This window comes from Oncorhynchus nerka, linkage group LG8 (assembly GCF_034236695.1).
Source record: "Oncorhynchus nerka isolate Pitt River linkage group LG8, Oner_Uvic_2.0, whole genome shotgun sequence".
NCBI classification, from domain to species: domain Eukaryota; kingdom Metazoa; phylum Chordata; class Actinopteri; order Salmoniformes; family Salmonidae; genus Oncorhynchus; species Oncorhynchus nerka.
Window position 1 is genome coordinate 42,937,321 of NC_088403.1, and position 12,703 is coordinate 42,950,023.

Sequence of the window (12,703 nt, forward strand, 5' to 3'; positions counted from 1 at the left end):
CTCTGTTCTAGGCCCTCTCCTATTCTCGCTATACACCAAGTCACTTGGCTCTGTCATAACCTCACATGGTCTCTCCTATCATTGCTATGCAGACGACACACAATTAATCTTCTCCTTTCCCCTTCTGATGACCAGGTGGCGAATCGCATCTCTGCATGTCTGGCAGACATATCAGTGTGGATGACGGATCACCACCTCAAGCTGAACCTCGGCAAGACGGAGCTGCTCTTCCTCCCGGGGAAGGACTGCCCGTTCCATGATCTCGCCATCACGGTTGACAACTCCATTGTGTCCTCCTCCCAGAGCGCTAAGAACCTTGGCGTGATCCTGGACAACACCCTGTCGTTCTCAACTAACATCAAGGCGGTGGCCCGTTCTTGTAGGTTCATGCTCTACAACATCCGCAGAGTACGACCCTGCCTCACACAGGAAGCAGCGCAGGTCCTAATCCAGGCACTTGTCATCTCCCGTCTGGATTACTGCAACTCGCTGTTGGCTGGGCTCCCTGCCTGTGCCATTAAACCCCTACAACTCATCCAGAACGCCGCAGCCCACCTTGTGTTCAACCTTCCCAAGTTCTCTCACGTCACCCCGCTCCTCCGCTCTCTCCACTGGCTTCCAGTTGAAGCTCGCATCCGCTACAAGACCATGGTGCTTGCCTACGGAGCTGTGAGGGGAACGGCACCTCAGTACCTCCAGGCTCTGATCAGGCCCTACACCCAAACAAGGGCATTGCGTTCATCCACCTCTGGCCTGCTCGCCTCCCTACCACTGAGGAAGTACAGTTCCCGCGCAGCCCAGTCAAAACTGTTCGCTGCTCTGGCCCCCCAATGGTGGAACAAACTCCCTCACGACGCCAGGACAGCGGAGTCAATCACCACCTTCCGGAGACACCTGAAACCCCACCTCTTTCAGGAATACCTAGGATAGGATAAAGTAATCCTTCTCACCCCCCCTTAAAAGATTTAGATGCACTATTGTAAAGTGGCTGTTCCACTGGATGTCTTAAGGTGAACGCACCAATTTGTAAGTCGCTCTGGATAAGAGCGTCTGCTAAATGACTTAAATGTAAATGTAAATATGCATTGAGAAAGAATCTGTGACAATGTGTTTTGTTTCTACTATACCACAGAGAAAGAGAAACGGCTAAGCTTCTGTGGTTTTAAGGAAAAGTTTTAGGGACAGTCATAGAGTAATGTGGAAAGAGAAAAAAAAAGCTGTCATACGTATGATATACTGTATATTGCATAGAAAAACCATTAAGCGTCAGTACAAAATACACCCACACATTATGACAAACACAGAAAGTCACCACCCCCTTTCAAAATGTTCACCTTATGTTGCCTTACATTATTAAGAAGTGGAAGGCGTATGGCACCACCCAAACCCTGCATAGATCAGGCCTCTCTCCAAACTGGATGACTGGGTAAGGAGGAGACGGATCAGAGAGGCTACTAAGAAGCCAAATGCGACTTGGAAGGAGCTTCTGGCCTTTATGGCAAAGACGGGTCAATGTGTGCATGGGACCACAATATCAGAAGTGCTCCACAAATCTGGCCTCTATGGGAGGGTGGCAAGAAAAAAAACACTTCTCAAAAAAAGTCACATCAAGTCTCGTTTGAGCTTTGCCAAAAAGCACATTGTAGATGCTGAGACCAAGTGGCAAAAGGTGCTGTGGTCAGATGAGACCAAAATTGAACTTTTTGGTCTGAACGCAAAACGATATGTCTGGCAAAAACTCAATACATCTTCCACCCAAAGAACACCATGTCTACAGTAAAGCACAGCTGTAGCGGGGTGCGCAATTGGCGGCAGAGAAGTCAGGAGCAGGAGAGCAGAACTGGGTAATAACCAGAGACTTATTAAGCAAAACCAACGGCATCCAGAACAACAAGATAAATAGGCACAAAATAACCTGTTGTGCGCTCACGGAGAACATGCACAAGCACTACAATAAACAATCCCACACAAAGACATGGGGGGAACAGAGGGTTAAATACACAACAAGTAAATGAGGGAATTGAAACCAGGTATGTGGAAACACAAGACAAAACAAATGGATAATGAAAAGTGGATCGATGATGGCTAGAAGGCCGACCGCAGAGCGTCGCCTGAACAAGGAGAGGACCCGACTTCGGCGGAAGTCGTGACAACAGCGGTGGCAGCATCCTGTTGTGGGGGTGTTTTTCTTCAGCAGGGACAGGAGCACTTGTCAGGAAAGAAGGGAAAATGGACAGTGCAAAATACCAACATTTTCTTGAGAAGAACCTGCAGCCCTCTGCCAAGAAGTTGAAAATGGGAAGATGGTTCACATTTCAACATGACAATGATCAAAAGCAACCGCTGTGGAATTTTCTTGCCGTAATTTTGCGTGACAGGGGTCTCACATACAACCTGAATCAGCTGTAGAGTAATAACTGCAATCCATCTGTTGTCACTTTAAACTTCCATATGTATGCTGTGTATAACAACTCCTAGACATTTAGAAAGAATGACTAACTGTTTAAAAACTTCTATGCTCAACCTTTTCCAATCAATCCACTTGACTTTGCTACTGCAATGGAACAGCTATTTAATGTATTTCAATGAATCAGCTTCTGAACTCTAACAATATGATCTCTTAAATAAGTAAAGAAGGATAAATTAAGCAATGACAGTGGTATGAGAAAAACACAATGACTCAAGAATGAAGAGAACAGCTTGGGCAAGGCCAAAAAGATATATTGCGCAACGGGCCAACCTATTCTGAATGAAAATTGAAAAAAGTTATTTCTTTATTTGTTCTTCTATCACAATTCACTGTTAAATCCCTTTTCTGAACTCTTACTTTATGGGTGTGGTATACTCTTAGAAAAAAAGGTGCTATCTAGAACCTTAAAGGGTTCTACGGCTGTCCCCAGGAGACCCTTTGAAGAACCATTTTTGGTTGCAGGTAGAACCCTTTTGGGTTCCATGTAGAACCCTTTCTATAGACGGTTTTACATAGAACCCAAAAAGGGTTCTCCTATGGGGACAGCCGGAGAACCCTTTCAGAACCCTTTTTTTCTAAAAGCGTAGAAGAAAACGACAATGAAAGTGACAATAGTTCATCCAAATGAAGACTAAAATAGACTTATCTATTTGGTCTGTGCTTATTTTGGCTAGTTGTCAAGATAACACATATACACATAAAGTAGCCTACACTGTTATGTAACCAAGAGGAAATCTGGATATTATTATTGTTGTGGTCGTGATGGCAAATAAATAAACAACTGAGAAAAGAAGCGAGGAAGAGAGAGATCGTGGGCATAGGTCTAAGGACAGATGGTCTGGGAGCGAGGGATGGGGGACGGGGAAATGGAGGGATGTGATGTGCGGGGGAGGAATGACTAGATAAACAATGAAAGGAGGGGAAGTTAGAGGAAAGGGTGATTAGAGGGAGACACATGACGAACAGGAGGAATGGGCATTCCCTCAAAAAGGACAATCCTGTCAGAAATGCTGACCCCGTCTCCCTGACTCCTACTCATCCTCTGACTCTCGTTGAGTAACAGATATCCATAAGCAGCGAAGATGTGACAGAAAGTTGCAGGAGTAGTAATCAGTAATATCATAGTATTCACTAATAATGTTCAAGCAGGCATACTTAGAAATAAAGATGACAATGAATTACCCAATGAAAGTGAATTACCCAATGAAAATGAATTACCCAATGAAAAATGTGAAAATTGAAAGTGACTAAGAGTTAGCTACGAAGTATGTTACAAATTATTGTGGAAAACAGGACATTTCAATGAAAGTTGTGAAATTGCTGTTTGAACAAAAAACTTTTCCTACAGTAATTCTGCTTTGTAATAATGACAGTGCCGATGACCCTTACAGGAATATTCACATTTTTCTGACATTAGTATTCATTTTTGTCTGATAACGGTGGTTGCTTGCCCAGCGAACCAGACTCAACAACAGGAAGTGAATAAGGAGGTGAAATTGTCATGGGGAAAATAACATTTCCTGAACCCTCCCCAGAGAGAGAATAGCTATGGTGTCAGTGGTTAGTAATAAGGACATGCATGCACACACACACAAGGAAGAGCATGAAATGGCAATGCACACACGTCCCCACACATTTCTAGATAGCTAGAAATTAGTGGAATTCTACTGGAGGGTCAACAAAGTGTACTTTGTCAAATTCTCCAGTTGGACACCGTTGTCTGTTGAAGATTCCAAGAAATGATGTGTCAGCCCTACTGGAAGGGAAGGTGCTTGTGTTTTGAATGGGAAAGTGGAAGATTTTCTGATCAATGGCTGCTTCCCAAATGGGACCCTTTTCCCTATATAGTGCTCTACTTTTGACCAGGACCCAGTGCCCTATATAGGGAATAGGGTGTCATTTGGGACACAAACAATGGTGATACAGAGGAGGGAAGGCATTGTTTTGACATTGATAAGTGCGGCTGGCCGACAGAGCCTAACGTGTAAAGAATTTGGCTAGACGAGTCCGACATACCCACTCACTCTTAAAGAAAGTGCCAGGCCAACGACTGGAGTAATTTCAACCTGGTCTATGTGTGATTGCCCAATTTTGGAGTAATAGTAGCTTGAGCCCTGAGTTTTTCCACTCCAGGGAAATTTTTTATAACTATTTTAGTTTATATTACAGGCTGTAAGTAGGGCCCTGAGTTTTCCTGGTCATATCGCCACTTCAAGTGTAGGTGCAGTCAAAATGGATGAACAATTGAAGAGAGTAGAGACAAAGCTCTAACTGGTAGAGTCAACATTTATTGTAACTTTGTCATATTTGGCCTCTAGCCAACAATACTGCTGGGTTACCAGTTCTACAAACACAAACCAGCATCAATGTTAAATTAACGTCATGCTTTTGTTTCCACTTCTGGAGACTGCGTGAAAAGAACGTCCCCGTGGGGTGTGTCTTTGGTAATTGACCACAACTGGCAACAATTCAGGTTTTTATTTACTGAAAGAAAATGTTGTATTTGGTGTCTGCCTGGCTAGTGTGAGCCTGCATGTTGGTGTCGTTCTGGTAAGTTATTGGGAGAGGTTGTGGTGGTTATAACCACAATATGTACAGACTCTGGACTGATACTGTATCTTAAACACACAGCGCACAGTTCACACACAGCACGCGCTCGTATTAACGCACACACGCTTGTATAAACACACAAACCGAAACACACACAAACTCACACACAGGACGGAACACACCCAGACTTTTACGTAACCTGTCTAAGTCAATTCGGACCTGACACATCAGAGGGGTATACAGTACCACAAAGCAGGATCAATGAGATAGCCAGCTAACTTTGATAAGCAACCAGAAATAACTATTGATTTTATGGTTCATTAACCCAAGCCGGTGTGATTTAGGACTTCTAACCTCTTTTAAACATTGTTTTTTTAGTGTGATTAGAGGGGGCCGAGATTTAGCGGTGCTTGTGAGATAAGGGCGGATCTGGAAGGGGACCGGGGCCGGGTCTTTTTTTCTTTCTTCCAAAAACGCCTGTTTTGCTCTATGACACTCACAAGCTACACAAGAGCCGTCTACATAGAAGATCATAGGAAATCCCAGGACATAGTGTCTATAATATTGTAATACGCTCAAAATGTTGCTGTCACAAACGCCAATCGCCACAGAGTTGTCACTGACGAGTTGGACATTACTTTCCCACTGAGCAAACATTTTCTGTACTTACAGCGTTCATATAAATATTATTGAACTATTGAAATAGCATGGGCGACAGAGAAAAACAAATTGGTACAATTTAAGGCGATGTGACAAAAAACAATGTTGCAACTAGGGATGGGGGTACAGAATGAGCATGTCTGGGGCAGATGAGATGTAGTCGTTGTTTGTGTACGTCCGTCAGTTGATGTTTTTACGTGTATGTTTGTATCTGGTGTAAAAAAAATCATTATAAATTCATTTTTACCTGGCTTTTGCTTTGGCAAACCTTCTTTTATTGACATTTGTCAATTAACACTCATGCAAGCAACTGTTTATGTCAATCTGTTTTGTGTTGTACTTGTAGCCTGGTTGTCCCGAAAAGAACACGCTGAAACACTTCATTGTGCGACTAAATACAAGGGCTGGTCATGCAGATAAATGAAATGAAAAGTCGATTTTTGCTTGGGCCTCGGCACTGATATGGATAAAAAAGCTTGCATATGTCTTTTCATTTGTTAAATCAATTAGACCATGCCTATTTCAAGCTTATCTTTCTAAAAAATATCAAGGCAAGTTAGCTATCTAACTCCATGATCCTGCTGTGTACTGCATTATAAACTGGGTGGTTCGAGCCCTGAATGCTGTTTGGCTGACAGCTTTGGTATATCAGACCGTATACCACGGGTATGACAATACATTTATTTGTACTTCTCTATCATGGCCGTAACTACATAATGAGGACTCCGAGGTCCGGATATACAGTATATATACAGGACCAGTCAATAGTTAGGACACATATACCCGTTCAAGGGTTTTCTTTATTTTTCACTATTTTCTACACTGTGGAATAAGACATCAAACCAATGAAATAACACATATGGAATCATGTGGTAACCAAAAAAGTGTTCAAATAATCCAAATATATTTTATATTTGAGATTCTTCAAAGTAGCCACCCTTTGCCTTGATGACAGCTTTGCACACTCTTGGCATTCTCCTGGAATGCATTTCAATTAACAGGTGTGCCTTGTTAAAAGTTCATTTGTGTCATTTCTTTCCTTCTTAATTCATTTGAGCCAATCAGTTGTGTTGTAACAAGGTAGGGGTGGTATACAGAAGATAGCCCTATTTGGTAAAAGACCAAGTCCATATTATGGCAAGAACAGCTCAAATAAGCAAAGAGAAATGACAGTCCAGCATTACTTTAATACATGAAGGTCAGTCAATCTGGAAAATGTCAAGAACTTTGAACGTTTCTTCAAGTGCAGTCGCAAAAACCATCAAGCGCTGTGATGAAACTGGCTCTCATGAGGACCGCCACAGGATAAGAAGACCCAGAGTTACCTCTGCTGTAGAGAATATTCATTGGAGTTACCAGCCTCAGATTGCAGCCCAAATAAATGCTTCGCAGAGTTCAAGTAACAGACATCTCAACATGAACTGTTCAGAGGATACTGCGTGAATGAGGCCTTCATGGTCGAATTGCTGCAAAGAAACCACTACTAAAGGACACCAATAATAATAAGATACTTACTTGGGCCAAGAAACACAAGCAATGTACATTACACAGGTGGAAATCTGGCCTTTGGTCTGATGAGTGCAAATTTGAGATTTTTGCTTCAAACCGTCTTTGTGAGACGCAGAGTAGGTAAACGAATGATCTTCGCATGTGTGGTTCCCACCATGAAGCATGGAGGAGGAAGAGTGATGGTATGGGGGTGCTTTGCTGGTGACACGTTCTGTGATTTATTTAAATTCAAGGCACACTTAACCAGCATGGCTACCACAGCATTCTGCAGTGATACGCCATCCCATCTGGTTTGCGCTTGGTGGGACTATCATAGGACAATAGGACAATGACCCAACAGGACAATGACCCTCCAGGCTGTGTAAGGGCTATTTGACCAAGAAGGAGAGTGATGGAGTGCTGCATCGGATGACCTGGCCTCCACAATCACCCTACCTCACCCCAATTGAGATGGTTTTGGATGAGTTGGACCGCAGAGTGAAGGAAAATCAGCCAACAAGTGCTCAGCATATGTGGGAACTCCTGCAAAAATGTTGGAAAAGCATTCCAGGTGAAGCTGGTTGAGAGAATGCCAAGAGTGTGCACAGCTGTCCTCAAGGAAAAGGGTGGCTACTTTGAAGAATCTCAAATATTTCTCTAAATATACAGTGCCTTGCGAAAGTATTCGGCCCCCTTGAACTTTGCGACCTTTTGCCACATTTCAGGCTTCAAACATAAAGATATAAAACTGTATTTTTTTGTGAAGAATCAACAACAAGTGGGACACAATCATGAAGTGGAACGACATTTATTGTATATTTCAAACTTTTTTAACAAATCAAAAACTGAAAAATTGGGCGTGCAAAATTATTCAGCCCCTTTACTTTCAGTGCAGCAAACTCTCTCCAGAAGTTCAGTGAGGATCTCTGAATGATCCAATGTTGACCTAAATGACTAATGATGATAAATACAATCCACCTGTGTGTAATCAAGTCTCCGTATAAATGCACCTGCACTGTGATAGTCTCAGAGGTCCGTTAAAAGCGCAGAGAGCATCATGAAGAACAAGGAACACACCAGGCAGGTCCGAGATACTGTTGTGAAGAAGTTTAAAGCCGGATTTGGATACAAAAAGATTTCCCAAGCTTTAAACATCCCAAGGAGCACTGTGCAAGCGATAATATTGAAATGGAAGGAGTATCAGACCACTGCAAATCTACCAAGACCTGGCCGTCCCTCTAAACTTTCAGCTCATACAAGGAGAAGACTGATCAGAAATGCAGCCAAGAGGCCCATGATCACTCTGGATGAACTGCAGAGATCTACAGCTGAGGTGGGAGACTCTGTCCATAGGACAACAATCAGTCGTATATTGCACAAATCTGGCCTTTATGGAAGAGTGGCAAGAAGAAAGCCATTTCTTAAAGATATCCATAAAAAGTGTTGTTTAAAGTTTTCCACAAGCCACCTGGGAGACATACCAAACATGTGGAAGAAGGTGCTCTGGTCAGATGAAACCAAAATTGAACTTTTTGGCAATAATTCAAAACGTTATGTTTGGCGTAAAAGCAACACAGCTCATCACCCTGAACACACCATCCCTACTGTCAAACATGGTGGTGGCAGCATCATGGTTTGAGCCTGCTTTTCTTCTGCAGGGACAGGGAAGATGGTTAAAATTGATGGGAAGATGGATGGAGCCAAATACAGGACCATTCTGGAAGAAAACCTGATGGAGTCTGCAAAAGACCTGAGACTGGGACGGAGATTTGTCTTCCAACAAGACAATGATCCAAAACATAAAGCAAAATCTACAATGGAATGGTTCAAAAATAAACATATCCAGGTGTTAGAATGGCCAAGTCAAAGTCCAGACCTGAATCCAATCGAGAATCTGTGGAAAGAACTGAAAACTGCTGTTCACAAATGCTCTCCATCCAACCTCACTGAGCTCGAGCTGTTTTGCAAGGAGGAATGGGAAAAAATTTCAGTCTCTCGATGTTCAAAACTGATAGAGACATACCCCAAGCAACTTACAGCTGTAATCGCAGCAAAAGGTGGCGCTACAAAGTATTAACTTAAGTAAAGGGGCTGAATAATTTTGCACGCCCAATTTTTCAGTTTTTGATTTGTTAAAAAAGTTTGAAATATCCAATAAATGTCGTTCCACTTCATGATTGTGTCCCACTTGTTGTTGATTCTTCACAAAAAATACAGTTTTATATATTTATGTTTGAAGCCTGAAATGTGGCAAAAGGTCGCAAAGTTCAAGGGGGCCGAATACTTTCGCAAGGCACTGTATATATCTCAAAAAATATATTTTGATTTGTTTAACACTTTTTTTGGTTACCACATGATTCCATATGTGTTACTTCATAGTTTTGACGTCTTCACTATTATTCTACAATGTAGAAAATAGTAAACACGAAGAAAAACCCTTGAATGAGTAAGTGTGTCCAAACCTTTGACTGGTGCTGTACACCACCTTTCAAAAGTTTGGGTTCACTTAGAAATGTAATCTATTTTATGTTATTTTAATGGACAACAAAATGAGCTTTTCTTTCAAAAACAAGGAAATTACTATCTGACCCCAAACTTTTGAACGGTAGTGTATATACGTATACAATAAAGAAAAAAACTGTTAATGGTCAACATCTAAATATTGCTCCCAGCTTTGATCAAAGCTCAGAATGCTTATATTCTTGATCTGACTGAGTTCTAAAAACGCCTGCCTCTTTGCAAAGGAGTGGAATAATGAACAGTGGTTTGTTCGTTATGTTCGCCTGCGTCCCCCGGATTTGCTTCCCCGGATTTTCCATTTTAGCAGCACATTCACCACACTCTCAAACGGCTAACTCCTCCATCTCGACATGAAACTAACTACCCCAGCTCTAACTACCCCAGCTCGCAGTCGGCAACTAGTCTAGACGCGCTGCTGACGGTGTGTTTGCGAGATGCTGGACAAAATGCTGGACAAAATGTTTCAAGATATGTTTCGTTGCTGATGTTACATTCGGTCTGAATCATTTCTCATATCCCCCCTTTCAGGGGTAGCCTACAACGTTGCAATTGAATAGCTAATAGGCTATGTGCTTGTAGATCGACTGAGGTGAATTGACCTACAGCAGCCATGGTGATAATGGCTGGGGTCATATAGCACACTAACATCAGGATGGTCTCCTGATATTTCTAGTATACAGAGCAAATGTTTTTCCCCAGCAAAACCGAGAGACTCTTCCGAAATGAAAGTAATAGTCTAGTGAAGAACTCAAATTAAAAGGACCGCTGTGTGCCTCAGACCGTTTTTAAAATATGTACTAACTTATAACCTCATTCATATCCTTATCTCCTTGGATTTCCCTTCAAATCCGCTCTCTCTGTCTCTCTCACTCCCCTCTCTCTCTGACCCAGTAGTGTGTTTTGTGGGTACGGCAGGTGTGTCATTGTCCCTCTGGCATTGCATGACCCATTGAACTGCTGAGTCACAGTGCGTGTGTGTTTGTATGTCACCCCAAACTTGTGTGTATACGCATCTTTCCGTGTGTTTTTGTCCGTACCACGCCTCTCATCTGTCAGCCCTTAGATAAGGGTTTTATCAGACCTCAGGATAAGACCCAGAAGCAGACAGTTCGAATCACAGATGTTTATTAACAAAACAGGGGGCAATCAGGCGACAGGTCAAGGGCAGGCAGAGGTCGGTAATCCAGGTCAGAGTCAGAAAGGTACAGAACGGCAGGCAGGCTCAGGGTCAGGGCAGGCAGAGGTCGGTAATCCAGGTCAGAGTCAGAAAGGTACAGAACGGCAGGCAGGCTCAGGGTCATGGCAGGCAGAGGTCAGTAATTCAGGGCAGTGTCAGACAAGTACAGAACGGCAGGTAGGCTCAGGGTCAGGGCAGGGAGAGTAGGTAAAACTGGCAAAACTTGAAAAACAAGGGCTAGAGAGAAACAGGAATACGGGAAAAACACGCTGGTAGGCTTGACGAGACAAGACGAACTGGCAACAGACAACAGAAAACACAGGTATAAATGCACAGGGGATAATAGGAAAATATCTCCTCCCACCTGGAGGTGGTTGGAGACAAGCACAAGACAGGTGAACCAGATCAGGGTGTGACAGGTTTGGCGAATCTCATGTCTGTATAGATTATTTTTTTCACCTTTATTTAACTAGGTAGGCCAGTTGAGAACAAGTTCACATTTACAATTGGGACGTGGCCAAGATAAAGCAAAGCAGTGCGACAAAAACAACAACACAGAGTTACACATGGGATTAACAAACGTACAGTCAATAACACAATAGAAAATCTGTATACAGTGTGTGCAAATAAAGTAAGGAGGTAAGGCAATAAATAGGCCATAGTGCTGAAGTAATTACAATTTAGCAAGTAACACCGGAGTGATAGGTGTGTAGATGAGGATGTGCAAGTAGAAATACTGGTGTGCAAAAGAGCAGAAAAAAACAAATATGGGGATGAGATAGTAGGTTGGATGGGCTATTTACAGATGGGCTGTGTACAGCTGCAGCAATCGGTAAGCTGCTCTGACAGCCGATGCTTGAAGTTAGTGAGGGAGATATAAGTCTCCAACTTTAGTGATTTTTGCAATTCGTTCCAGTCATTGGCAGCATAGAAATGGAAGGAAAGGCAGCCAAAGGAGCAATTGGCTTTGGGGGTGACTTGTGAGATATACCTGCTGGAGCGCGTGTTACGGGTGGATGTTGCTATGGTGACCAGTGAGCTGAGATAAGTTGGAGCTTTATCTAGCAAAGACTTATAGATGACCTGGAGCCAGTGGGTTTGGCGGCGAATATGTAGGAAGGACCAGCCAACGAGAGCATACAGGTTGCATTTGTGGGTAGTATATGGGGCTTTGGTGACAAAACACATGGCACTGTGATAGACTGCATCCAATTTTGCTGAGAAGAGTGTTGGAAGCTATTTTGTAAACGACCTCACCGAAGTCAAGGATCGGCAGGATAGTCAGTTTTACGAGAGTATGTTTAGCAGCATGAGTGAGAGGCTTTGTTGCGAAATAGGAAGCCGATTCTAGATTTAATTTTGGATTGGAGATGCTTAATAGAAGTCTGGAAGGAGAGTTTACGGTCTAACCAGACATCTAGGTATTTATAGTTGTCCACGTATTCTAAGTCCGAACCGTCCAGAGTAGTGATGCTAGGCGGGCGGATGCCGGAAGCAATCGGTTGAAGAGCATGTGTCATGGGTGTGTGTACTGGTGGCGAAGTCAGGTGCAGGAGAGCAGTGAGTTGTGAACAGGCGCACACTTTATTGACAATCTGGACCGTCTCTTCCTAAAATTATCCGCCGCCAAACAGACGGATGCAAACGGCGTCAAAACCTCCAGCAAAAAGGCAAAAGTGCAAAGCGCGAAAAATCACTCACCAAAGCTAATGTACCAAATAAACATACAACGTGCACAAACACGGAACATGGAAATATAGCCTGGCGCATCACAATAACCACATAACAACAAACAATTTCACACAAAGACATGGAGGGGAACAGAGGAATAAATACAT

At 42.9% G+C, this 12,703-nt stretch overlaps 1 protein-coding gene across 1 annotated transcript; it reads left to right on the forward strand.

Annotated features, from left to right (window-relative positions):
• Nucleotides 1-213: 213 nt before the first annotated feature.
• LOC135572926 (uncharacterized) lies at nucleotides 214-945 on the forward strand (the record flags this gene model as incomplete). Its single annotated transcript, XM_065021813.1, has 1 exon — nucleotides 214-945. A coding segment is annotated over one exon (717 nt), but the record flags the coding sequence as incomplete, so codon positions are not given.
• Nucleotides 946-12,703: the final 11,758 nt, after the last annotated feature.